Genomic DNA, 26,419 nt, shown 5'->3' on the forward strand with positions numbered 1-26,419 from the left:
AAAAATTCAATAATTATATAATTATATTATATTATATGCATCTTTCGCAGAACGGCAACGGCAATGGTCTGCCAAAATATTTATTTATTTATTTATTTATTGTTCGATACAGATGGAAATGAGATGGAAAACCTACTGCTTTTGTTTTTTTTTATTATTGGAATCGTAATCCAATTCGGATTCTGATTTTGAGTAGTATATTCGCGTAGACGGCATTAATTTTCGTGTGCTTTCATTGGGAGGCGAACATAATGATGGATATTCAGGTGGAATAAACATGCTTTCAAAATCTAAATTATGAATGAAAATTTACATTAACGTATCGAATATTTATTTTATGTGATGAAATAAGAGGTTTTTTCCCGAAATTGCATGAATATATTGAACGAAAACTGTGTCTGATGATGATTTTATATTATAATAGTAATTATTTGTGAAACAAACAGGAATGCATCGACAAATGGTTAAGTGAGTGTCAGGACTACATGTGTTAGGTAATCGAACAATATGAACAGAAATTTTCATTCAAACTTTTATATTTTTACACTGTACTTGGCCCTTCTGATCTGATAGAGAATGATTTACCTCCAAAGCACTAATATCGCACCAGACGTCGAAACTGTACATTTGTCATCGCAAATATAAACAAATCAGACTATATAACGCACACCAACAAACCACCGCATTCGTGAAACTGAAAACGTTTTTTTATTAAAGAGTCAGTTTGGCGCTAAATGGGAACTCAGTTTTAAAAACGAATTCGCTCTGAGTGAATAAAAAATCGTATTGACAGCAGTTAGTTTAGCACTGGTGTTTAAACTGAACAAAAACGAATTCGCTATTACATTCAATCAAAATGTCTCGGCCAACGAAGAGAGGAGGGTTAAAGCTCTCCAACGTGAATATGTGAAAAAATACGATCGACGAAGGAAAATATTGAGGAATTATCAACATCGGATTATTGTGCGGAAGAACTTGAGCCCCAATTCGCGTGTGTTATAAATTTGCTCATGTTACGCTCGCGTATGATCAGAATTTTACTTCATATGAAAATACACTTTCAATATATATTTATATTTGCAATTGTTCATCGGAACACATCGTTCTTACATTTTAGATCAGTATTGAATTGTTATTTTTTCAAATTTATTCTTAGACTCGCGATAGTGAAGCGCCACACAGCCTGATAAGTGAATTGATCTATTCACGTTCCAAAACCAAAACAAACTCTCTTCTCTCACAAACACTATTACCCGATGAATACACGTGGTTTTACCTCGAGATGGAAAATGTAAGGTGGGAAGATGTTTAAATCTGTGACGTCACATACTTTGTTTATGTTTGTTACTTTTCTTATAATAGTCCACTACATAGGAAAAGAATTGATGTTAAAAGTAAAAATAATCAGATGAAATGAACGAACTAGTTTTTTTTCTTTAAACAATACTAGCGTTCAAAATCAAAAGGACCAACCTGACATTTTAGCAGAAACTGAAATTTCAGTATTATTGAGGTGTTCTATACTTAATTCCAATTCAATTTTACTTCTCGTTACGTCGACCAAAAACGTAAATGTACAAAGTCAGAGTTACGGAATCGTTTGTTCCTTTGACGGAAAACATTTGACAGTGCATGGGAAAAAGGTAGCAAGTTTTTTTGTCGTGTAAAATGCACTTGAAAAATAAATTTGATTGACTCCATATGACCTAGATTGATTAGAATACTAATTCTGATATAAGAAGAAATCAAAGAAAAGATGAAACGTTTTAGTTCGTGACATGTTCTGTTTATTTTTGCGAAAAATACTTTTTGGAAATATGTAATTATTTTCTGTACGTTATTCGTTGACGCATTTAATTTTGTGGTTCCCAGGATTAAAACGCTGCAGAAAACGGCTGTAACAGAAACGACCACTCAGAAAAAGTGTAGTAGGCTAGAAATATTGTAGCGCGGCATTGTATTTCAAACCAAAAATTAACCGGGAAAACGTATCGTCCAGGGCAGACGTATGCCGCTAAAGGATCGTATTATAAGATTCAAACTAATCGGGCAATCAGTGGATCCCAGGTTTGCGTGCGAGACACCACCGCTTCCGACGGCGGGTCGGCGGTGGACTCGCATCGCGTCATCTTGGCGGCTTGGGCTAGATTTCTTATCCTCGCTAAAAGGGAACCTCGCCCCCATTACATTGACCTCAGAATAAATTTCGAAAAACTAAAACGAGAGAATAAATATTAGGCTGTCAAAAAAGTCCTGCGGTATTTCCGCGAGGTGTCGTTGTAAGCGCGTAGTTCTAGTTGTATTCATTGTATCGAGTCATACTATAGCTTGTTGAAAAGGTATTTTGCGCGCTATAATATAGTCCTTGACAGTGTTTTGTTTGGTTAAGTCGTTCGTGAGTTATAGTGTCGCAAATATGGAGCAAAATAAAGAGAAAATCCGACATATTTTACAGTACTACTATGACAAAGACAAAAATGCATCTCAAGCTGCCAATAAAATTTGTGCAATTTATGGACCCGATACAGTTTCCATTTCCACCGCACAACGATGGTTTCAACGTTTTCGTTCTGGTGTAGAGGTCGTCGAAGATGCGCCACGCTCCGGAAGGCCTGTCGTCGAAAATTACGACAAAATCGCTGAATTAGCCGAGAAAGACCGACATAGTAGCAGCCGTAGCATCGGCCAAGAGCTGGGGATAAGTCATCAAACCGTTATTAACCATTTGAAGAAGCTTGGATTCACAAAGAAGCTCGATGTATGGGTGCCATACACGTTGACGCAAAAAAAACATCTTTGACCGTATCGACGCACGTGAATCGCTGCTGAATCGCAACAAAATCGACCCGTTTCTGAAGCGGATGGTGACTGGCGATGAAAAGTGGGTCACTTACGACAACGTGAAGCGCAAACGGTCTTGGTCGAAGCCCGCTGAAGCGGCTCAGACGGTGGCCAAGCCCTCATTAATGGCCAGGAATGTTCTGCTGTGTGTTTGGTGGGATTGTCAAGGAATAATCTATTATGAGCTGTTTCCCTATGGCCAAACGCTCAGTTCGGACCTGTACTGCCAACAACTGGACCGCTTGAAGGTAGCACTCATGAAGAAGAGGCCATCTTTGATAAACAGAGGCCGCATTGTCTTCCATCAGGACAACGCCTGGCCACACACTTCTGTGGTGACGCGCCAGAAGCTCCGGGAGCTCGGATGGGAGGTTCTTTTGCATCCGCCGTATAGTCCGGACCTTGCACCAAGTGACTACCATCTGTTTTTGTCCATGGCGAACGAGCTAGGTAGTCAGAAGTTAGCCACAAAAGAGGCCTGTGAAAATTGGCTATCCGAGTTTTTTGCCAATAAGGAATCGAGCTTCTATAACAGGGGTATTATGAAGTTGGCATCTCGTTGGGAACAAGTCATCGAACAAAACGGCGCATATTTGACTTAAAACAGAAGATTGTAACTAAAGGGTGTGTCACATCAAATTGCATCACGGAAAAAACGCTGTAGAAATTCGCCCAGTAGACCGATCTTTTTGAAAATTTTAGACAGTAAAATAAAATCTATTAAACAACTTTTGGCATTTTCTTTTTATTCATACTTCGAGCCCAAGCCCGTATGCTCGCACCTTCCTCTTTACCCCGTCCATAAGGTTCTGTACAACGTCAGGTTGTAGTTTTTTTTTGAACAGAAATCCATTTTCTCTTGAATTCCGCCTCCGATTTGACAACTTTTGGGTTCTTCCGGAAGGCCTGCTTCATAATCGCCCAATATTTCTTTATTGGGCGAAGCTCCGGCGCGTTGAGCGGGTTCATTTCCTTTGGCACGAAGGTGACCCCGTTGGCTTCGTACCACTCTAACACGTCCTTTGAATAGTGGCACGAAGCGAGATCCGGCCAGAAGATGGTCGGGCCCTCGTGTTGCTTCAATAGTGGTAGTAAGCGCTTCTGTAGGCACTCCTTAAGGTAAACCTGCCCGTTTACCGTGCCGGTCATCACGAAGGGGGCGCTCCGCTTTCCGCAAGAGCAGATCGCTTGCCACACCATGTACTTTTTGGCAAACTTGGATAGTTTCTGCTTGCGAATCTCCTCCGGAACGCTGAATTTGTCCTCTGCGAAGAAGAACAAAAGGCCCGGCCGCTGACGAAAGTCCGCTTTGACGTAGGTTTCGTCGTCCATTACCAGGCAATGCGGCTTCGTCAGCATTTCGGTGTACAGCTTCCGGGCTCGCGTCTTCCCCACCATGTTTTGCCTTTCGTCGCGGTTAAAAGCCTTCTGAACCTTGTATGTACGCAGGCCCTCCCGCTGCTTGGTCCGCTGGACGAATGAACTTGACAAATTCAGCTTATTGGCGACATCCCGGACCGAACTTCTCGGATCACGTCTAAACTGCTTAACTACGCGCTTGTGATCTTTTTCACTGACGGAGCATCCATTTTTGCCGTTCTTCACCTTCCTGTCGATGGTTAGGTTCTCGAAGTATCGTTTTAGTACCTGTCTTAGTACCGGTACACAATCTGCTGACCGTGGATTGGACGATTCCCAGCATCTTACCGATGTCCCGATGTGACAACTCCGGATTCTCGAAATGAGTGTACAAGATTAATTCACGACGCTCTTTTTCGTTCGACGACATTTTTCCAAATTTACGAAAAATTGACAGTGAAGCATGGCCAACGTGATCTATACACTCTTATCTGATCATAAGCGAAAGCTGAAGATATAATTCCTAAAAATTAATTTTCTACAGCGTTTTTTCCGTGATGCAATTTGATGTGACACACCCTTTAATTTTATGAACAAATGAAAATTAAAAAAAAAATACCGCAGGACTTTTTTGACAGCCTATATATATAATAGAAATGTGAGGCATTTATACACATGATGTTTTCCCGCGCCACAATATTTCTAGCCTACACTTTTTCTAAGTGATTGTTTCTGATGCGGTTGTTTACTGCGGCGATTTATTCCGGTCACGCAATTTTGTACCATTTGAATAACTGACTGTTATGTCTGATATGGGACTGTCCACATACCACGTGGACAGAAAAAGCACGATTTTATATTCCCCCCTCCCCCTCCGTGGACAAGTGTGGACATTTTCACACCCCTCCCCTGTTGTCCACGTGGACATTTTTCCTTATTTTATTAGAATAATTTGGGAAATGACATGATTGCGCATAACATAAATTTTAATTCTATTTAAATTTATTTTGTTTCAAATTTTACTAGCTGTACTCTGCTACGGTTTGCTGTGGCATATTGAGGTTCTTTGACAGAGAAATGAGTAGCAAAACAAAACATGTGTTTCATATGAGTTTAATTTTGAAATACTTGTAATACTTTGCTTTTCTATTATCTGCGAAGTTATAAAGCCTATCTGGTTTGCCAACACGAAAACGTGCAAAATACAGTTGAACAATCCGCATCCGAATATAAATTACACAATTCTGAAGACATATCTTGAGCAACGCCAATCGAATAAAAATGAACGAATTTTAAATCATTATCAGATACAATTTAAGTTCACGGTTTTTAAACACTTACAAAGAAATGTGCTGCTATCAAACATATTCAATATACTCACAATATTAAATATTCAATACTAGAAAGTTAATTTACGTTCACAGCTTTGTTTCAGAAGTGTGCTTATTCCATCTGGGAATCTTAAAGCTTCCTGAGACATTGGCAGTAGCAGCAACAATATTTGAAGTGGATTGTGTATTGTGCCATAATCCGTCAGTTTTCGAGTTTTTGTAACGAATAGAACAATTTTATATACATAGATTATTTTTTTATCAATAAAAAAGAATTTCAAGAAAAGATAAAGCGTTTTTAGTTTGCTTTCAAAACTTCTATATGTTTTGAAATTGTATTCCCAATATCAATTCAATCAACCTGGTTATTTCACTTCCATTTGATTCATAGAGAGTTTAAGTTAAAATATTTACTACAGAGGTATTCTTTAGCGAATGAAAAATTCTCCTTTAATTTTGAATTGAGAATATTTCATGAAATAATGAACGCAATAATGAACGCCCATCGCAAACTTGAAAATATTTTATACAAGGTTGTTGCTTTGACGAATGCATTATTTTATAACAGAGCTACGACGTTAACAAATCACTCAAAACTTTTGATGTCGCATTTTTTTTGCTCCTGTATATTTTTTTGTCGAGTGTAGTTCTTTGCCCACTTCGGAATACGATCGGTCACAGAAATGTCGGTTCATTTACACACTCGATTCACTGTCAGTCGCCAGCGTGATACGAAACCTTTTCCGCAATAATTCGGGGAATTTTCAGAGAGTACTAATAGCGTATTGAGAATATTTTCAATATTTATATTTTTTCAACTGCTTATAGGGCAGAATGGCTTGAGTGTCTAAGTAGCATTCTACGCAAAATTTCCTCATCTTTCGAATGAACAGTATAATTATTCTAAGTAGCATGCTTTCTAAATGAGAGTCAGTTCAAGACATAAAATTAGGCCCAAGAAAAGTTCAACAATATCCTTGTTAAGAGTTGACTATATGCGTAGGATTTTTTCATCAAATATGATCCTCTATCACCTCCTAAAATATTCCGAATCAACTACCTAAATGCGTGTATATTTTTATCAGAACACTGGCTCAATTGTTTTAAGATGACGACTAGTGATGCATGGATAATCGCATGCAAATGTAAATATTCATTCCTAGAAATTGGTGAAATGAAAATACTATGGAAAAATGATTTTACAATTTGTTTATTGGCCCAAAATACCTTCGCAAAGTTTCAACTCAATCAGACATTATTTATGGGTGCCTCAAAGCACTCAAAGTTTTGATTTTTTGGCCACTCAGGCTTTGTCCCAAAAAATCTATTTTCGGCTAAAAATTTTTTTTCGAGATAACACCAGATCTCAATGTTTTATGCATTTTGAACTAATTTAGCATCGAAAAAAAATTCGTTTTTTTTAAATTTCCTTCACTCCCGCCTTGGAAGATTTTCGAGGATCAAAAAATCGAAACTATGGGCGCTTTAAGGTGCCCCTAAATCATGCCCGATTGAACCGAAACTTTGCAAACGTCATTTTTTGGCCCAATACACAAAATGGTTGGTTTTTGAAATTTGACATGACCATTTTCGCTGCCACCTTAATGAGGATCTATGCATACCTCGTAACTATAAAATTTCGTTCATAAGAAATAGTTTGGTCATTCACGTCAGATACTTTTATAATACAGATATACAGAGGTATAGGCGGTTGTATTAAAAAAAAATCTTCCTGTCCACGTGGACTCAGTTTATATCCCCTCCCCCCTCTCCGTGGACAATCGTGGATATTTTCTTACCCCTTACCTCCTTAAAGTTGTGGTATGTGAACAGCCCCTATGTGAACTCACTATCTTCCATACAATCAAAGTTTAAGGTGAAGCTGGAAGCTAGCCATTGCAGTAGTATAGGTAAACCCACGTGTAAAAATGGGGTAATATTGTTTGTGAGAGAAGAGCAATTTGTTTCGTTTGTTTTGATCTTTGTACGTAAATATATCAATTAACTTATCAAACTGTGTGGCGCTTCATTGACACAAGTCTTTGAATACATTTGATGAAAAATAACATACTGAAGTAAAATGTATGAACAATATTTTCCGATGAACAATTGCAAATATAAATATAAATAGAAGGTGCATTTGCATATGAAGTAAAATTCTGTTTGTACGCGAGCGTAACATGAGCAAATTCATAACACATGCGAATTGGGGCTCTTTTGGTATTAACAAGTTCTTCCGCATAGTAACTCGATGTTGATAATTCCTTAATATTTTCCTTCGTTGATCGTATTGTTTTCACATATCCACGTTGGAGAGCCTTAACCCTTCTCTTCGTTGGCCGAGGCATTTTGATTGAATGTAATTCTTTTCCGTTTACTGTTTTTGAAAGTATAGGCAGCCGTGGCAGTATTCCGAGCTCTGCAATACAATTTTCTTACCCAACGTCAAAGTTGCTAAAACCTAAATTATAGACCCATTAGACGTAAAAATAATAATTGTGTTGATATCAACACAATTTTATTCTATTGATTTTCATGACATGAAACGCTATGACTCAGGAATAACATTTTGAGTGGTTTTTATAGCTTTTTCAATGATGTTGTCTGGCATCAGTGTCGAAAAAATAACGATGCTTTCACCAAGATGTGTGGAATAAAGGTGTGACCGTGTCGCCAATAAGTGCACGAGGGGAAACGGTATAAATATACAGAGGACTGTGGAAAGGGATATGACTGCAAATAGAGATGTCTAAATTTTTCGTTTATTCAATTGTCGATTAATCGTGGGGTCATTTTTAAATATTCGATTCATTCGAATAATTGTCTTTCAGTATTCGATTAATCGAGCAAATATTTATTTCTTGTAATCAAAAAGAACAGACATTCATGATAAAAAATATGATGGCATAATTCTAAAAATTACATTAAATATAATTTTGTAATAAACATGGTGCAGAATAATGGTTTTTGAATCAAATGGTATTTCAGTATGTTGATAAATTTACCATTTCATGATTTTGAGAGGACGATTGAAAAACAGAGACCATGAGAATAATGCACAATATTTTTATTATACCAACATAATTTTTTTCTGTTCAAAACTACCTATTCTTCGATTGTTGTTGGAATAGCTCATTTGTTTGAATATTTCTGCTTGGTCTATATAGCTACTAGCTACTATTTATAGAATCATTGACCACTAGTATAGTATATTTTCCTTGGCACTCTGAATTTGGATACTTCTATTTTAGAACAGGAGCTGAGACTACCTTCTTTGAGTCCGCATTTTACTCCTGCAGACCCTGAATTCTTCTTCCCAGTCTCCTCCACCTCCAGGGAATTATTTTTATGCTTCAACCGTAAATGATTTAGCATATCCGATGAATTTCGACGAAACATCATGACGGTTAACACTCCTATACTCGCGCATAGGTCTGAGAAATCAAGAAATCAATAATTCGTTCATTTCTCAGAAAACATCAACACTACGACATTGCGATTCTCTCTAGCTTCGTCATTCGTTGTTCGTCATCGTTTAGCGTATCGTATAAGTTGGTACGAAGGGGACGTATATCACTTTATCACCAACTTCGGTCTGAGACACCGACGCGCGTAAAGGAGTAACTTTTTTGGACAAGTGACTTTTTTTTCCTATTTTAGAATATTGTTCAATGAAATGTATAAATTAATGTCAGTGGCGTGGAATATTTATCAAATATATGGCATAATATCATTTTCGGACTATTCTTATTTGATTTTAGTCCTTTTGTCACCGGATTGAACGGATTCATATATTATTCGTCGATATATTCGTCGTTAGATTCATACGTGCAAAAGTAAAGTACAAATGTTTGACATTCGTATAGTTGTTCACTAAATATAATAGTCACGCATATACACACTTGTGAAATAATTGCACTTGCGGAAGAATTGTAAACTGTAGATTATAAATTAATCGGTGGCTTATGGTTATTTTTACCGTTACAGCTTCGGGTTGTTTTTTTTCCTATAATATATGAGCTGAACATGTCAAGAACAAGTCGCAGGAAGTTCCTAGACATCCTTTTATATCATCTTTTTATGCCCCATCAAAAACAGGCATTAAGTTTTTGTTAACCAAGAACACAGAAACAAAGAATATTAGATATAGGAAAACTTGAAATTCCAGAAACCTTACAATCGAACAATTAACCGACGTCTCTAACTGCAAAACGCGGGAAAAATACCTCCATCACCGACCGACATCGAAAGTCGATTTATTCTCTTGAGCTGAAACATATAATAAGATAGAGTATATTACAAACCTAACTTTAACCGTAAAAGACTTACCTTTCAACTTTTCAATGCTCTTATTCCCACCAAAACAATTCCACACACAAAGAGCGAAAAAAAGATATTGCAAAATATTGCAGATTGTTTACATACAAAATCCAAGATGGCTGAAAGGCCTTTCTCATAAGTCGCGCTACCGTATTGTATCTATCGTGGACCCGTCTTGCTTCCACCTTCACCTCAACACCAAGGCGCCTAGAAGTATGTGGGCCAACTTGCTAAAACGACTCTTAAGCCATCTTGGAAGTCTACTGTGTTTTGTTTGTAAATAATACACAATACGCTAGTGGCGAAGCTCGCTCGTGATCAGTCTGTCTCTTTCACGCTAAAGCAAATAATTCCCCTTCTGCTTTCTTCCGTACTGGTTTGATATACCGCTCCCCTAACCAACTTAGTGACGAAACGACCTCACCTAGTACCATAAACCCGTCTTGCTCAACACAACTAAAACACGTGAATCTTCCCACCTTCTATTCTTCATCTCGCGTGTACTCGGCGTTTCTTGTGGATTTTCGTTCTGTCAAGTGTAGAGATAAACACAAAATTCACCGGTTGTACGATTTCATTTAAATATTTTTTATTTACCATTCAACAATGGTAAAAATGACCAACAACGTTACCTCCGGAAAGTCCTGCTTATGCGTTCCCGGCCAGCGCTTGTGTGCCGTGACCGAATACACTGTTGGTGGAGAAGGAACGTACGAGAAATTAGGTTATTTACATGCGAGTTTATCTGGCGTTGTAAAAATACGGATGCGACATAAGGTAGGCGAGTTTTTGTTAGATAAACAATTAGATGTGCCCTTTAACTGTTGACTTTTCTATCAGAACAATTATATATCTGTGGCTTCCTTCGGAAGTAAAACTGTTGTTCCTGTTGTCGGAGATATAGTCACAGCCAAGATTACTGTGATCAATCAAAGATTCGCTAAATGTGTAATAATTTCTATTGGCAAAACGTGTCTCAACAGACCCTATAGGTATGGACTTTAGTAATACATAATCCATAATATAATTGCTGCTCTGTTTTTAGAGGAATACTACGGCGGGAAGATGTTCGAGCTACTGAGAAAGATCGCGTAGAAATGTACAAGTGCTACCGACCGGGTGATATTATTTTAGCTAGAGTGGTACTTCGATCTATAGAAAGTAATGAAAGAACAAGTTAAACAAGTCCTTTTTCTTACAGTTACCACAAGTTGAGTTAAATACATATCATTTGACCACTGCGGAAAATGAACTGGGTGTAGCAGTGGCGATGTCTACTAGAACCGTTAAACCAACCCCAATGGTACCCGTGGGATGGACGGAAATGCAATGTCCAGACACACTTGTGAAAGAACCACGAAAGGTGGCGAAAATAGTCCCCGAAACTGCACCGCCAAATTACGATGGCAAAATTTAAAAGGAAATGAACTGCTGACGATGGAATACTGAAATGACGATTGAAGTATGATATACTAGAGCATAAGAAGAATGCAGTTTCACGAAATTGATTTCATATGGCATTAAATTTTCTTGTCTATCCCGAATCGAAGTTGAAAAGGTAGCTGAAGGAATCGTTTGCATGCATACATTTTTTGAGGAGGTCCAAAATCGTTATCACTTTAAGGGAGGACCCCTGTCTGGAAGGTCGAAAAATTAGAAATTTTTGTTATTTTTTTTTTAATTTTAGGAATAAAGTGAAGTGTTTGGGTATTATCACTATAACGGGAAAATCTGTTTGTATGGCATTCCTGGATGTACTTTTTCCGAAAGTGATACAGCCAGAGATACCAAGTTTAAAGACATGTCATCATTTTGAAGACATTTAATTTACTGTGAGGATTTGATTTTGTGAAGACATATTGAAGATATTAGAAATTATGTGAAGACATTTCAATATGATAGTGTATGTGAATTTTTAGGAAATATTATTTTCATAAAATTGGCCCATAAAAAAACTTTTGTTTAGTGTCATCCGCTCACATTTTATCAGTGTCACTTGTTAATTTTTGTCCTTAGTAATAAATCGAGACTTTTATCTCGGTGTTATTCACTCGCTTGTTTTTCACGACCACTTCAAAATCGAAGGTTTTCTGTTTGCATACCGTTACATATCATATAGCCAAAACTTCAAAGCTGAAATAAACGAATTGAGTTATTTATAAAAAATGACAAATGAGAGTTATCCATTCTATTTTTTGGCATTTAAATATATCTAGCCCACCTTCATAGAATATCTATCTCTTCTTTTCTAAACTCTTGAACAGGGTTGCCAACTATATTTTGAAAAAAATCAGGAAGAATGAAAATAAAAATCAGGATAAATCAAGATAGCTCATATTGGGTTGTCCGAAAAGTTAATGTCAGTTTTTGGGGAAATAAAAACATAATTTTCAATCGAAGCATTATAATTGTTTACCATATTTCTGTTTTACACAGCTTAAATATTCTATCCTCCCAGAACATGTTTGCTTCCTCGTCGAAAACTGCTGCGAGCCATACATGTGAGAAACAGATTGCTTGGTAGTAGCTCATAACACAGAATCCATTTCAAATCTCACCAGAAACAGAGTACATTTCGTTCGGGCGAAGACCGGATATGTAAAGAATTAATAAGCATGGTATAAATCCTCGCATAAGCGAAAGGCTAGTGTTTCGCCTGACTTTTTGATCGTTTATATTTTTTTCCGGAAAATCAACAGCATCACTACAGTCAATTGCAGAGAAATCAATATTCAAATTTTCACTGAATTCGTCATCAATGCTTTGGAATTAATCTTTACTCTTGGAACATGGAAACCAGTAAAGAGTACAAAAATCAGGAAAAATAAGAGTCATTTCAGAAAAATCGGGATAAATTGAGTGTTCGTCAGGATATCAGGGAGCGTGCTAAAAAGTCTGGGAAATCCTGAAAAATCAGGAAGGTTGACATCTCTGCCCATAAAATATAGTTCGTGGTCGCGCAATATATATATTTGTTCACATTTATTGAAATAAACTTCAAAACCTCAAGATAAGTTTAATGAATGCTCTATATACAACAATTATTGTAAATCTTGAATAATCTATCATGCTTTGTTCAAAATCACGTTATAAATCATAGTTTCCTTCAATATGACTGTGAAGGCATTTTTTCGTACCATGTGAAAACATCTGAAGGAATCCCCTGGCATCTATGATTGAAACTCAACGAAAGCAGAAATTGAAATGTCAACAGCAATTGAACGAAAAGGTTGCCGACACACATGCTAGGTTCAATCGAAAGAGTAGGTCCGACCTAAGTTGCCAGTTGCCTAGTGTGTATGCTCTCATTTGATTACACATGCTCTCAACTTTTTTGTGATATTCGTTAAGCTGGTTTCCAACCTAGGTTAGTAGATGGCCTAACTTTGCAATGAAATCAAATTTCGAAAAATCCTTCTCGGACAAAATTTCTGAGGGCATCAGCTTCGCAAAAATGCAAAGAAATCGATTTTTTCGACCTTGCAGACCGAGTTCCCCTTTGAACATCTCTTTTGTGGAGACATCTTTGTCAGTTAATGTAGATTCTCGTTTACGACTGGTGTGCTTATGCTGAATTTTTCCGCTGTCTTAGAATCGAACAGAATTTTGATCGTTAGTTCTATTTTGCTATTATCACACACCCTTATTTTTGTTTACGGCCGAATCTGACTTTTTTTCGAACGACTTTTTCGAGACCTTTTTAGAACGTAAAAATGTCGAAGTAATCAGATCCAGGATTTTATGTATAACTCAAATTTCATGCAAGATTTTAGCAAAGCAACGATGAAAATAGTCTGGCCGGCAGCAATATCTGCGTTTGTGGCCGAGGTTACCACGACATCGAACACGTTGTTTGGTCGTGTGAGGTGTATCTTGTTGCCAGATCGAATTTAGAGAACTCCCTTCGGGCTAGAGGAAGGCAGCCCAATGTGCCGGTGAGAGATGTGTTGGCTCGGTTAGACCTTGATTACATGTCCCAAATATATGTTTTCCTTAAATCTATCGATGTTCGTGTGTGATTATCCTTATATCCTTATACCCTCCATTTCTTCCTTTGTGAGTAATTGGTCCGCTTGCTATAAACAGAAGAATGAAATGTAAATTCACAACTGATGTACGAATAGATTTAAGAATTGAGTGTGTGTGATTATCAACATTGTAATAATTTCCTTATACCCCATCCTTTTCCTGAGAAAATGTCACCCTTTTAATCTCGAGTCCACCACGAGTAATCGGTTTCCCACATTACTAACCATAGATTTAAGAAAATTGTTCATATATATAGTTTTAAAAATATATTTAAGATTTCGGCTCCTTTAAACTTATGTAACTGAGCCTGTAAAAATAAACGAATTTATAAAAAAAAAAAAAAAAAAACGATGAAAATATCACCCATACAGTGAACGTTCGTTTACTGGGTCGGGAAATGAACTCAGTTATCGAATTTTACTCGTTAACTGCATTGTAAAACAGCAATATCAATCCGCGTTGACGGCATTGAGCTTCATATATGGGAGCGTCAAAAAATAATTGATTTTCAGCCGGAATGAACACTATTTTAAAATAACAATTATGAATGAAAATGAAGTTTTCCGTACCAAACTAGTATTTAATCTAATCTATCTAATATTAATCTATATTAAGCAAACTATTTCAATGAAAAACATTTTTGTTTGGTTGTGGTGAAAAAATCTTGTACGAAAATTGGTTTCGACAACAGCTTTATATTATAATGAAAAGTTCCAGTAACAATGTTGGAAATGTAGAGATAAATGGTTGAACAAATGTCAGAAATACGTGTTTCAAGTATTTAAATAACATAATGTAAAATTTTTCATTCAAATTTTAACATTTGAAAACTGGCATCATGTCTTCTAATAATCGTCTGGTGGATTAAAGGTAAGCTCAAATCAGAACGCATTGACACCAACACAAGGTGGTCTTTATAAACCTTTGAAACATGTGAACCTTTAAGAATATCCTATAAAACTACTGTAAATCATGAAAGAGACCATTTCATTTATATACATGGAAACATTTGAATACCTGATTTGACACAGGTGGATTGAACTAGAGCAGTCAAAAAAGTGGATAAATCAAGATCATATTTTCCACTGGACAAACTAACATAATTTACCCTATATTAGTTTTGGAGTCAAAGTGTCTTTAGTTTGATGCTCTCATCTTCGATTAATTTAGTGGTTGTCCACATACCACGTGGACAGAAAAGTACGCTTTTAGATTCCCCCTTCGTGGTCAAGCGTGGACATTGACTATACCCCTCCCCTGTTGCCCATTGCAAAAAAGGGAATAATTGCATTGTGCCTATATTCAATTTTTAATTAGTCTTATTTTATATTTGGTGTTTTTTTAATGATGAAAAAACAATTCAGGAAATAAACATGCTCTTTTTTTGTGAACAAATGAATAGAAATTTAAAAAAATGATTTTTTCCGTCTCCGCAAATCACATATTGGAAAAATGAAGTAGGCAAAAGTTCGAAAGCCTCTTAACTGTACTTTATCCAGCTACAGTATCTCAACTTAACTGTTGTTGTCAGCGCAATACAAAACCTTTCCCGTCATCGTTTGGTGAATTTTCAGAAGACGTGTTCCATTCCATAAATCGACTAAGTGCTTTGAAAATATGTGTTATTAACAAATTCCCAGCGACCATCCTGAGACAAAATAACACTAGACAATTCTCACCTCAGGCAGTGCATCTTTCTTTCGATGCAACGCAAACTGCTTTACTTTCGCGACCTGCTACATTGAAATCGTTCTATTCTGATTATAATCTTAAATCAAATAACCTTTTTTTTAAAAAAAAAAAGAATAATGCAAATGGGCTTTATTAGTAATTACGGTTGTTTTCTATTCTTTGATTCTTTCACTAACATTGCCCGAAAAGTGATTTGCTTCAGTTTGCTTTCAGTTTGCTTCAGTTTGTTCCAAATTCTATTTATGTAGTATTTCTTATACCACTTCCTACCAATACATTTGAGAGTTTAAAAATATGTGAAATCGTTGGCTTCAAGAAACGCTCTGTTAATTGTACGATTGGTGGGTTAAAATTACAAAAACCAAAAATTCGTTCTTTTTCATCCTATTTGTTCGAATGCGTATGGAAATCTATTTTATGATTTGTGTAAAAATCCCACTATGATAACTGCCCAAACTACTACTTCTTCAAAGCGTTTTTCGAGAGCATTCGAGAGAATTAATATTTTTACAATTAAGCATGAAATAACATCTGAAGAAACTTATTTAACAATAAAATCATTCGCCTGCAGATAATCTCCGAAAAACGAGTGTCTATCGAAAAGAGTTTTTCTGAAGACTTTTGCAATTGTTTAGTGCAATTGAATGTTTTTTTATTTGAAGCTAATCGAGGTACTGTTTAAGAAAATGTGTCGAAAGCATTCAAATGAAGAAACAACCAATGGATTTAGGCTTACTTCTTTACTAACTTTGACTGCAAGATACTAGTTCATATATTGAAGCGAAAAATAGAACAAAGAACAGAGTTCTGCACATGAACTCTGTTTTTGATCCATCGTTTTATCAACATCCCAAATAAACTCTGCAGATACAAAAGTATCTGCAGAGTATATGTTCGCTACGTCAAATTTACTCTCACGTAGACCTGGATTTAGAACACAGAGTTCGGTTTATGCTCAAATATGACGTAGCTTAGAAGTTGAAAACAAAGATCCTCCACTACCAATGGAAGCTTGATCGCTCAAAGTTTATGTGACTTTCATGCAGAATACATATTTCAGTGAAGACGTTCGATGATATGGAAAAAAAATTCGACATAACCATTTTATGGATAAATATATAGTACCCAAAATGGGTGGAAAATGCAGAAAAGATTTCATTTATTTGAACAGATCTGAATGTATTTGAAAAACATCCGTATAACGTGTCCACGTGGACATTGTCTGTACCCCCAGCCCCTCACCGTGGACAAGCGTGGACATTTTCGTACCCCCTACTTCCCTAAAGTTGTCTTCTTTATCTTCATGAACAAACTCACTGGCCCCTAATGAAATGCTTAAATTTCTGAGAGCCACCCTAATCTCTAGCTTACGAAGCCAGATGATAATGTTTTCGCTGTCTTCCGATCAGGTGAATTTTGTTGTGTTATGAAAATGCATACACAGTTAGGTTGAGGTCGAAAAACAGAGAAAGAGAGAGAGAGAGTATATTTGGGAATCGTGTTTTGACTCGCGAGAGAAATTAGTTCAAATTCCGCGACATCCACGGTCGTCTCATATGGTTTTGCTTGATGAACGGATAAACCACAAGGACTATGCTCTCCGCTGTTTTTTTTTTGCGTTGCCTCTTGTAGCTGTGTTCGTGTGAGAGTACCAAATCAAAGAGAGTTCATGAGAGTGGGAGAAATGTGTTCGTTGATGTGACAAACATTGAATGTGGGAAATTTGCGTCCATGGAAAGTGGAAAGTTTGAGCGAACATTTCCCGCGCGAGTAGGAAGAGCGCTTCCACGAGTGTCGTCGTCTATGGATAAGTCTTGGTTGACCAGGAGTGCGCTCTGCATGATATGCTGGTAGTGTTTGAGGTGTTGAAAGGAGATGTTTTAAAATTTTCTTCAATATGATAACTGCTACTAGCAAAAGTGATATTCGATGGGACAGTTAGGAAATTGGAGAAAACCTCTGTTGTTGGTATATCAAGACGAGCACATGGAGAGAACGAAAGATGTTGGGAGGAAGGAGAATATATTCTAATAATAATCAAAATTTGTGTATGTGTGCATCTTCATCAAGGGATGGAAACGGTAGGAAACACACCAGAGTGAGCGTCAAAGTGCTGTAGCAGCACCAGGCTAGGCCGGGCCAGCAGTATCAAACGTGTGTTTCTATCCTTCAAGTAACGTTTCGATTCCCGATTACTCTCAGTTATCAGAGTGGCCACAAAAGAGAAGGATGCAATTTGTGTTTTGTGCCGCGAACTCGGTGGTGTGAAAAGGGGGAATTTTCCTCTCTGTGTGTGCGGAAAAGTGCTGATATCGATTTGGTTGGTCTCACGGTCGTAAAAAGCAGAATTTTTATTACACTGGATCACATCGAGATGGAATAACGTAACATCATCGTGCGCGAGTTAAGCGACACTTTAATGAAATTGTAAGCGTCGTTCTTACGCGAGGTAGTGATTCAAATCGACGAAACTATTATCTTTCAACAAGCGAAAACGAGGGAGAAAAAATTGTATCATTTTCGGTGGAACGAAGAAAAATTCTTCTTGAAATGTGTAGTGAATCGGAGCAAAAGCTTCCATGTATGTGTATGTGTGCTTCTGATTGAGTTGTTTTCATCTGGCCGAAATGTGGGCTTCGATTGTTTAAATAGTTGAGCAAGTTTCTAGTGCATCCATCAATTATTACACAGTTTCGATACCAACAGTTTTCAGTGAGCCAAAACAGTTTATTTAGGATGAAAGTATATGAAGGAAAAGTCAATCCATGACCTAGTGAAAATACATTAATGTATATATCTTAAATATCAATCGCGATCTATAATTCATACTTATTTATTTCTCATCAAAATTAAATGTTATCACACCCTGCTGTCACTGTTGCGCCAATATCGTTGTGGAGGGTTACGATTGATTTGAATTTCGTCGGATACCGAGAAGTCGCTCGTGACGATTGATTACGTCGCACATGATCGAAGTCGCGAAGCGGAGCGTGCTCATGTATACGATATACAGTGCATAAACGGAACGAGATCACACCATATCGCCATAGAACATATTTATTGTCGATTATGAAGAATGATTGCTCGTCAGATCCAGTAAATGTTGGAGAAATATAATACTCTTCTTCAACATGAATTTCGCTAACGGTATAGTGTGTTTTACAAGACGTGTAGGATATGATTGGAATTTTTATTGTGTTATGAAGTAGAGAAATAGAGATTCCGTTTTGAGCTCAATATCATCGAAATGGTAGCGTCGGTTCTTTTTGAGGATCCTGATCCACTTCCAATCATTTTTGACATAGGACTACGTTTAACACTTTCGTCGCCCAGAGCGATTCGGTCGAGTTTCTTGCAGGGCCCAAATTCAACTGTCGGTGCGCTTGAGAAATAAGAATGCAACGATAATAATGAACTCGGGTTCGATTCAGGACTACTTTTCTGTTGAATCCGAATGAAATCAACCGACCGTTGATTAGACAAATTTTTTACATACACAGCAAATATGTTGATTTTGACTGAATTCTAAAATTGTTTCATTCAATCAATAAATTAATCAATTTTTTTCCTGTTGGGTGTGAACCACTGCGTCCATTATTTTGAACTATTGTGGTATACTCCTTTTTTATACTACACTTCAAGCTTATCTACTACTTATTGATGAAGGAGTAGACTGAAAGCTATAGCGAAATAGGTGCCAATCAGGAATAATCTGTTTGATAAAATTTATAATCCTGATCGGCGACGCAGACCAAATTTCCTTGGGCTCCAGAATAGCTTTATCAAGGTGTTGAAGTCTGCGTCTAGTTAGAGCTCCGCAGTTACAGAGCAAATGTTCCGAGGTTTCGCTTTCGGCATTACAAAAGCGACAAATATCATCTTGTGCTAAACCTTTGTTTTAAGATGGTATTTACTCGGGCAGTGTTCTGTTACAAGACCAGTGAATGTGCTGAGGTCTTGAGGGCTTAGCAGCTGTTGAGTAGTTTTAATACTCGGCGTAATATTTTTTTTCGCCTTTTTAAGTTTTGCAGCCATCCAATTGGCTGTCACTTCCCGGTCTTCCCATTTATCCAGCTCACTTTTCAACACACAGTCAGAAAGTCCACAGAATGGTTCTAGACCAATTAATGGTGAGTTTGAGCCGTTCCTGGCAAGTTCATCTGGTCGCTCGTTGCCCTCTATACCGCAATGGCCGGGAATCCAGTACAATTGTACCGAACTTATCTAACTTAATTGCCGTAAAAGGGAAATGCATTCCCAGACAATTTTTCAAGAGCATTCAAAAGCATTTAGAGCTTTAAGTGCCGCTTGATTGTCTGAGAATATGCAGATGTTAGTGTGGAGCTTCCGATATTCACTGCAAGGGTTCCTCAATGCCGGTAGTATAATCCTACAGTGAAATCACCCGATATAGAGAGGAAATATTAAGTGTGGCTTACCTATTCGACCGTTGTCTGCTGAAGGAGGAAATGATGTGACATGTGTGCTACAACTGTTGCTATGATATAACACCAACATCACTGTTATACTGTCAGCTGCGAGGGGTAGGGCATTGTGCATTTAATCTCTCTTCTACGCACCTCACAGTTAGCATGTCTATATTTTCTTTTGAGGCAAACATTTAAACATTCTATTATTGCAGTCATTTCTGCCTGAAAAACTGTTGGCCAGTTTCCCATAGCCACAGAAATTTTGTTCTGGGACCATACACTCCGGCACCTGTTGTAATTCCCATTTTCGACCCATCAGTGTAGAACATGATTGAACCATTACGAACGTTGGGGCCACCTTCATCCCATACTGAACGAGAATGTTCGATCACTCTGTATGGAATGTCATAATTAGTCCTTGGTTCCATCCAATCACTGTTCATCTCTGAGGCTGGTCCAACGGGTAATAGATTCTGCTCAAGTGACCAGTTTTGTCCCCGTCTAGTATTTTTTTCCATCTTTTAAGCTTTAGAGCGCTTTTTAGCCTCTAGCTAAACATATTGGTTCAAAGGTACCAGGTGAAGGATAGACTCCAATGCCTTTGAAGGAGTGCTTCGCATTGCTTCAGTAATTGCAACGCATGCTAGTCGTTGGAGTTTGTTTAGCTTTTTTGTAGCTACAGTCTCCTTAGTCTTTGGTCACCATACAAGTGAAGCATAGGTTATCCTAGGCCGCACAATTGCAGTGTAGACCCACATAACCATTTTTGGATTAAGGCCCCATGTTCTTCCTCTCATTCTAGAGCAGGCCCATAGAGCTGAGTTAGTCTTGCTGATTATTGAATCTAAGTGCACATCCCAGTTTAGTTTAGCATATAGGATAACACCTAGATATTTCACTGAAACGCCGCTTTTTGTTTCCTCTCCCCAAGATGTGAAGACTGCAGATGCATTTTTTTCTTTTTGGTGAAAGGAATAATTATTGTTTTTGAGGGATTTATGCTCAGACCTTCTGTGACACACCAAGATTGTGTAAAGTTTAAGGCCATCTGCATTCTGCTCGATAATACGTCGTGCCACGTACCATTATGACTAGATCATCGGCAAAGCCCACAGGGCTGGAAAAATCCTTCGGAAACGGTACCTTCGGGAACTTTTTGTGTCGCTATTATAGCCAGGATTTGTATTCGAGTGGACGTAGATCCCGGGAAGTGAGTCTTCATCAGTAAGTCTAGTACTTCTGAGGGAGTTTTTGTAAACGAACCGTCGTCCTTTTTAAGGGAACTTAGCCCGTTCGAGTGGTCTTTTGCCAGAGTCTTATTGAGTCTAGCAACGATTGGAGTATTTTCCATGCTTTCGCAGTTTTTTCGTTTGGATCGTCTCAGTTCTCTGCTGTACTCAGTTAGAGCCGTTTTGTATTTAGACCAGTCCGAAGTAATTTTTGCTCTGATGAACAGTTTCCGCACTGTTTTGCGAAGCTGTTCAAGCCTTTTATTTCACCAAGGAAAGTTGCTTGTTGAAGAATCTCTTCTTAGTGGACAATTGCTGTTGTAGGCAGAGATTATCATTTCGTTTAATTCTTTTGAAGTTGATTCAAGCTGCTGAATCGACCTTATTTTTGAGTTTAAAGTTTTTGCCTCGAGTTCAAGGGAATACTGATCCCAGTTGTTATTTTTGGATCTCGGTATTCTCTCCGAACTGTCATGCCACCATCCCATTCAAAAATAATGTGTCTATGATCAGACAAAGACGCCTCTTCGGAAACGTGCCAGTTATGAATCTTGTCAAGAATAACCGGGCTACACAGCGTTAGGTCTAAGACTTCTTGTCTGATTGCGTTTATGAATGTTGGTTCATTTCCTTTGTTAGCAATATCTATGTTGTTTGACGAGAGAAATTCTAAAAGAGACGCACCTCGGTAGTTAACGTCGGTACTTGCCCACATTGTGTGATAAGCGTTGGCATCACATCCGATGATGAAGTCTTTGTTGATTTCCCTACAGTAGTTAACAAACGCCGCTATCTCTCGTGGGGGAACCTCAGGAAAGTAAGCCGACACAATTACGATGTCGGATCTTCCTTTGGCGGTTGGTACTTCCACTCTGATTGCGACGATGTCCCTTTGAATGAACTCTGTAATAGGAAAGCATTTAATGTTTGCATTTACTAAGACAGCAGCTCTTGGGGAGTTATGCTTGTCATAGTAGAAAAACTAACATGAACCTGTTTTCTTCCTTTGTGAACCCAAGGCTCTTGGATAAGAGTTAGATCCGCAGCGTCTTTTGTTTTTTTTAATTTATAATGATACTACATCCCATTGAGAGATTAGATCTTCTTCACAATTTTTCGCCAATAATCCCGATCCATGGCTGCAATTCTCCAACTCCCGGCTGCACCGATTCTTGCCAAGTCCTGCTCCACCTGGTCCAACCACCTCGCTCGCTGGGCTCCTCTCCTTCTTGTTCCTACCGGATTCGATGCGAACACCATCTCTACAGGGCTGCTGTCCGGCAATCTTGCAACATGCCCTGCCCATCGCACTCGTCCAGCCTTGGCGACTTTTTGAATGCTGGGTTCGCCGTAGAGTTGCGCCAGTTCGTGGTTCATTCTCCTTCTCCATACTCCGCTTTCCTGTACACCACCGTATATTGTTCTGAGCACTCGGCGTTCGAAAACTCCAAGCGCTTGTGAGTCCTCTTAAAGCATCGTCCATGCTTCGTGCCCATAGAGAACAACTGGTCGAATTAGGGATTTGTACATGGTACACTTCGTACGGGGTCGGAGTTTGTTGGACCTCAAGGATTTGCGGAGCCCATAGTAGGCACGACTTCCATTGACAATGCGTCTTCGAATTTCACGGCTGTTGTTGTTGTCAGTTATTATCAACGAGCCAAGGTAGACAAATTCCTCTACCACCTCGAGCTCGTCGCCGTCGATCACAACACTACTACCAAGAAGTACTCTGTTGCGATCAGTCCCTCCAGCTAGCATGTATTTAGTCTTAGACGCATTGATCCCAAGCCCAATCAGCCCTGCTTCGTGTTTCAGTCGGGTATACAAGTCGGCTACCGTCGCATGTGTTCTTCCGATTATGTCCACGTCGTCGGCGAAGCAGATAAACTGACTAGACTTGTTGAAAATCGTGCCCCGCATGTTGAAGCCCACTCTCCGCATAACACTTTCCAGCGCCACGTTGAAGAGCAGACAGGAGATTCCATCGCCTTGTCGAAGTCCCCTGTGAGTCTCAAATGATTCCGACAGCTCACCTGAGATCCGCACACTGCACCGCACAGCGTTCATCGTTGCCTGAATCAGTCTTGTCAGCTTTCGGGGAAAGCCGTGTTCGTCCATGATCCTCCATAGCTGTCGTCGGTCGATTGGCCTTGAAGTCGACGAAGATGTGGTGTGTAGGGACCTGATACTCGCGGCACTTTTGGAGGGTCTGCCGCAGTGTAAAAATCTGGTCCGTCGTCGAGCAACGCGTTCGTTCGTCAAGATGCCTCCTTCCTTGTTTCTGCACATTTCGGCCCGCGGCACAAAGCCTTTGTGCGAGGCGTTTAGTTTCTTGAAGAACTTCCGCGATTCTCGAGAACGATAAAGCAGCTCCATCTTCTCACACTCTTTCTCTTCCAGGCGGCGCTTTTTTTCCCGAAAGAGATGTGTTTGCTGCCTTCGTTTCAGTCTGTATCGTTCCACGTTTTGTCGAGTCGCTCGTTGCAGCATGGCTGCGCGTGCTGCATCCTTCTCGTTCAGGAGCGCTCGGCACTCGTCGTCAAACCATTCGTTCCGTTGTCCTCGTTGTTCATACCCGATGACGGTGTCTGCTGTGCTGATCTGATTGCTGATTTTAAGGAGTTCCAGCATTCATCAAGGGGAACAGCATCCAGTTCGTCTACTCCCGGTAACGCAGCTTCAAGACGCTGCAAGTATGTTGCAGCAACGTTCGGCTCCTGTAGTCGTCGTAGGTGGTACCGTGGTGAGCGCTGGTGTCTTATGTAATTGACGACTGACAGTTTAGAACGCAGTTTGACCATCACCAGGTAGTGGTCTGAATCGATGTTAGCACCACGATAGGTTGTGACGTCGATGATATCCGATAAGTGCCGATCGTCGATCAAAACGTGGTCAATTTGTGTTTCTGTTTGCTGTGGTGATCTCCAGGTGTAACGGTATTGGAGGCTGTGCTGGAAGAAGGTGCTACGTATGGCCATGTTCTTGGAGGCAGCGAAGTCGATAAGACTTAGGCCGTTTTCGTTGGTTCGCTGATGGGCGCTGAACCTACCAATTACCGGTCTGAATTCCTCCTCCTGGCCGACCTGAGCGTCTTTTGTAAACCTCCTGGATAACACGCTCGACGTTGCTTTAACGTGATGGAAGTATATTTGCAAAATTTTAGTGTTCTGCATTAGGTCCGGGGGTTTATTTGGGAGAATCGGAACCCAATCTGTTTTGTTGAAAATATTGTCAGGTTTTTTGCTTGTTCCAGTGTCCATGTTCGTTTTGGATCTGGTGTGATGGGGGGTTTGAAGAAACTCACCTTTTTCACTTTTCACGTAGTTGAAGTTCCAACCCTATTTGCGATTGCCATTGAGTTTGAACCGTTTGGGCCAGGAACATTCAGATTTTCAAGTTTCTTGTTTTTCGGAGAAACTTCTCGAGGAAACTTCGGTTTACCAGAAACCCTGCTGACGACTTTTTGAACATTTTGTGGCTCCTCAAGTTTGGAGTCACTGGGCTCTGAAGACTTCAGATTACCTGGGTTTTGGAGTTATGAGGTTTCTCGTTTCTTGGCACCAGATCTCCTTCGAACACACTGGAGTTTTTTCGAGTTGTGGTTTGGCGCTGCTTTGGATTTGTTTTCCTCAGCTTAGTTTCGCCAAATCGGAAGTATATTTCGAAATTGTTGCTAAAAAGTTGACGCATTGAAGCTTCGTCGACTGTGAGCGTCCACTCGCGTGGATTTCATTGGGATTGGATCTCTTGAGTATACGCCATTTATCGGTGGAGAGATTCTCGTTTTGGCTCTCAATGAGGCTTTTGAGTCTGTCGTCGCTATATGTTGCACTTTGTGGAAAAAAGGCATGAATAATCTCTGGTCGCGGAATATTTTTTGCGTCTAGAGCAACCAGTTTTATGTTATCTTCTAGGGTTATCATGGAAACCACTTTCTTCAAACATTCCGAAGTTTGATGGTCTTTACAAGACAGGATTAGATAACCCGACTTATATGAGCAGCTTGGGTTTCAACGATTCATTTCTTTGTTGTTCTATTGCAGTGAGTAGAGCATTCTGAATGGAATCTAGTTGAGCTGTAGTCAGTTCAGTGTTGAAATAGCTCTCCGGGAGAATTCCAACTTTGATCTGCTCTAAGGCTTTTATGAAAGAGATTCCAGGTTCGATAGTGGTTTTTGTGGTGTTGTTTTGAAGAATGTTATATGCATCTTTTTTCTACTCATTCAGCCCCGCTCTTTGACGGGGGCAGAGATTTTGCTTCGATTTTTTAGGAATTTCATCACTACTAGGTAGCTCCGATCCTCGGGGGCCTTTTGTTGGCCTAGAGATATGCCGGCTCAGTGCTTGCAGCCGAGCTTCCTTTGCAGGGGTCCCAGCTGCGACCAAGTTCTTCAGCTTCCTTCTCTGACCCTTGGTGAGGTTCTTTTTCCACGGATAGTGGACCTCGGCTGAATCTACAACTTAAGGTTCAGTTTTTATAGTGACGCTACATTCGTCACTATCATTTTCTAACGACTCACAGCGAGTCGGAGTATTGGGGATGGAAGAGGAGCATGACTGAACATGCACAGGTGCGTCGCTCAGTACCTCATCCTCTTCTACACTCATAGAGTCGATCTCTATGGAGGTTTTTTCCGATAGAGAGAGGCTGCCGGAATCCGAAGTTTTTTTTTATTGTTGTCCTTTGGATTATTCATAGAAGTCCCACGAGTCTCGCGGTAACGAAGGTCCGCTGCATCAGTGACCGGCTTAATGCAGCAAGGGCAGACGATACTGTGGAGGGTGCCCTGGTGCTCCACAGGCTCCGTTAACGGCAGGGTTTAGACCCCCTACCATTCAGCCCTCGGCACGGGTCGCGTGACACCTTGGCTTAGGGGTTTATCCATTACTTTCTTTCCATAATAACCATGGATAACAGCTATTACAACCACCCTCCTTTTCTGGGGCTTTGGACCCACTGCTCTGGTTCTCAATAATTTCAGGTTCTTATTCGGACATGCTATTATTGGGATCCGTCATTCGCAGGTGGAGTTAATTTAATCAATACAAACAAATGATTACTAAGCCAACGGTAGTCCCACGTTAACCTTGCGGTTATATCATAGATATAATTCACCCTAATTTTTTTCGCCTAGTAGGCGTTATTCCTTCATTGATTCCCGGTCTAGCCAAATAATAACGCCCC

General features: G+C 39.2%; 1 protein-coding gene across 1 annotated transcript; it reads left to right on the forward strand.

Moving 5' to 3' along the window:
- Positions 1 to 10,361: 10,361 nt before the first annotated feature.
- On the forward strand, positions 10,362 to 12,250 carry LOC129775952 (exosome complex component CSL4). Its single transcript, XM_055781252.1, has 4 exons — positions 10,362 to 10,628; positions 10,692 to 10,843; positions 10,897 to 10,993; positions 11,053 to 12,250. Exons 1-4 carry the CDS (start codon positions 10,458 to 10,460, stop codon positions 11,266 to 11,268), a joined length of 636 nt encoding a protein of 211 aa, XP_055637227.1. The 5' UTR covers positions 10,362 to 10,457; the 3' UTR covers positions 11,269 to 12,250.
- Positions 12,251 to 26,419: the final 14,169 nt, after the last annotated feature.

This window comes from Toxorhynchites rutilus, chromosome 1 (genome assembly GCF_029784135.1).
Source record: "Toxorhynchites rutilus septentrionalis strain SRP chromosome 1, ASM2978413v1, whole genome shotgun sequence".
NCBI lineage: Eukaryota > Metazoa > Arthropoda > Insecta > Diptera > Culicidae > Toxorhynchites > Toxorhynchites rutilus.

Coding starts and splice junctions, on each gene's coding strand:
- LOC129775952 (XM_055781252.1), top strand. CDS start 10,458: ATGGTAAAAATGACCAACAACGTTACCTCCGGAAAGTCCTGCTTATGC. Junction 10,844..10,896: donor TGTCTCAACAGACCCTATAG/GTATGGACTTTA, acceptor CTCTGTTTTTAG/AGGAATACTACGGCGGGAAG. Junction 10,994..11,052: donor ATATTATTTTAGCTAGAGTG/GTACTTCGATCT, acceptor TTTTTCTTACAG/TTACCACAAGTTGAGTTAAA.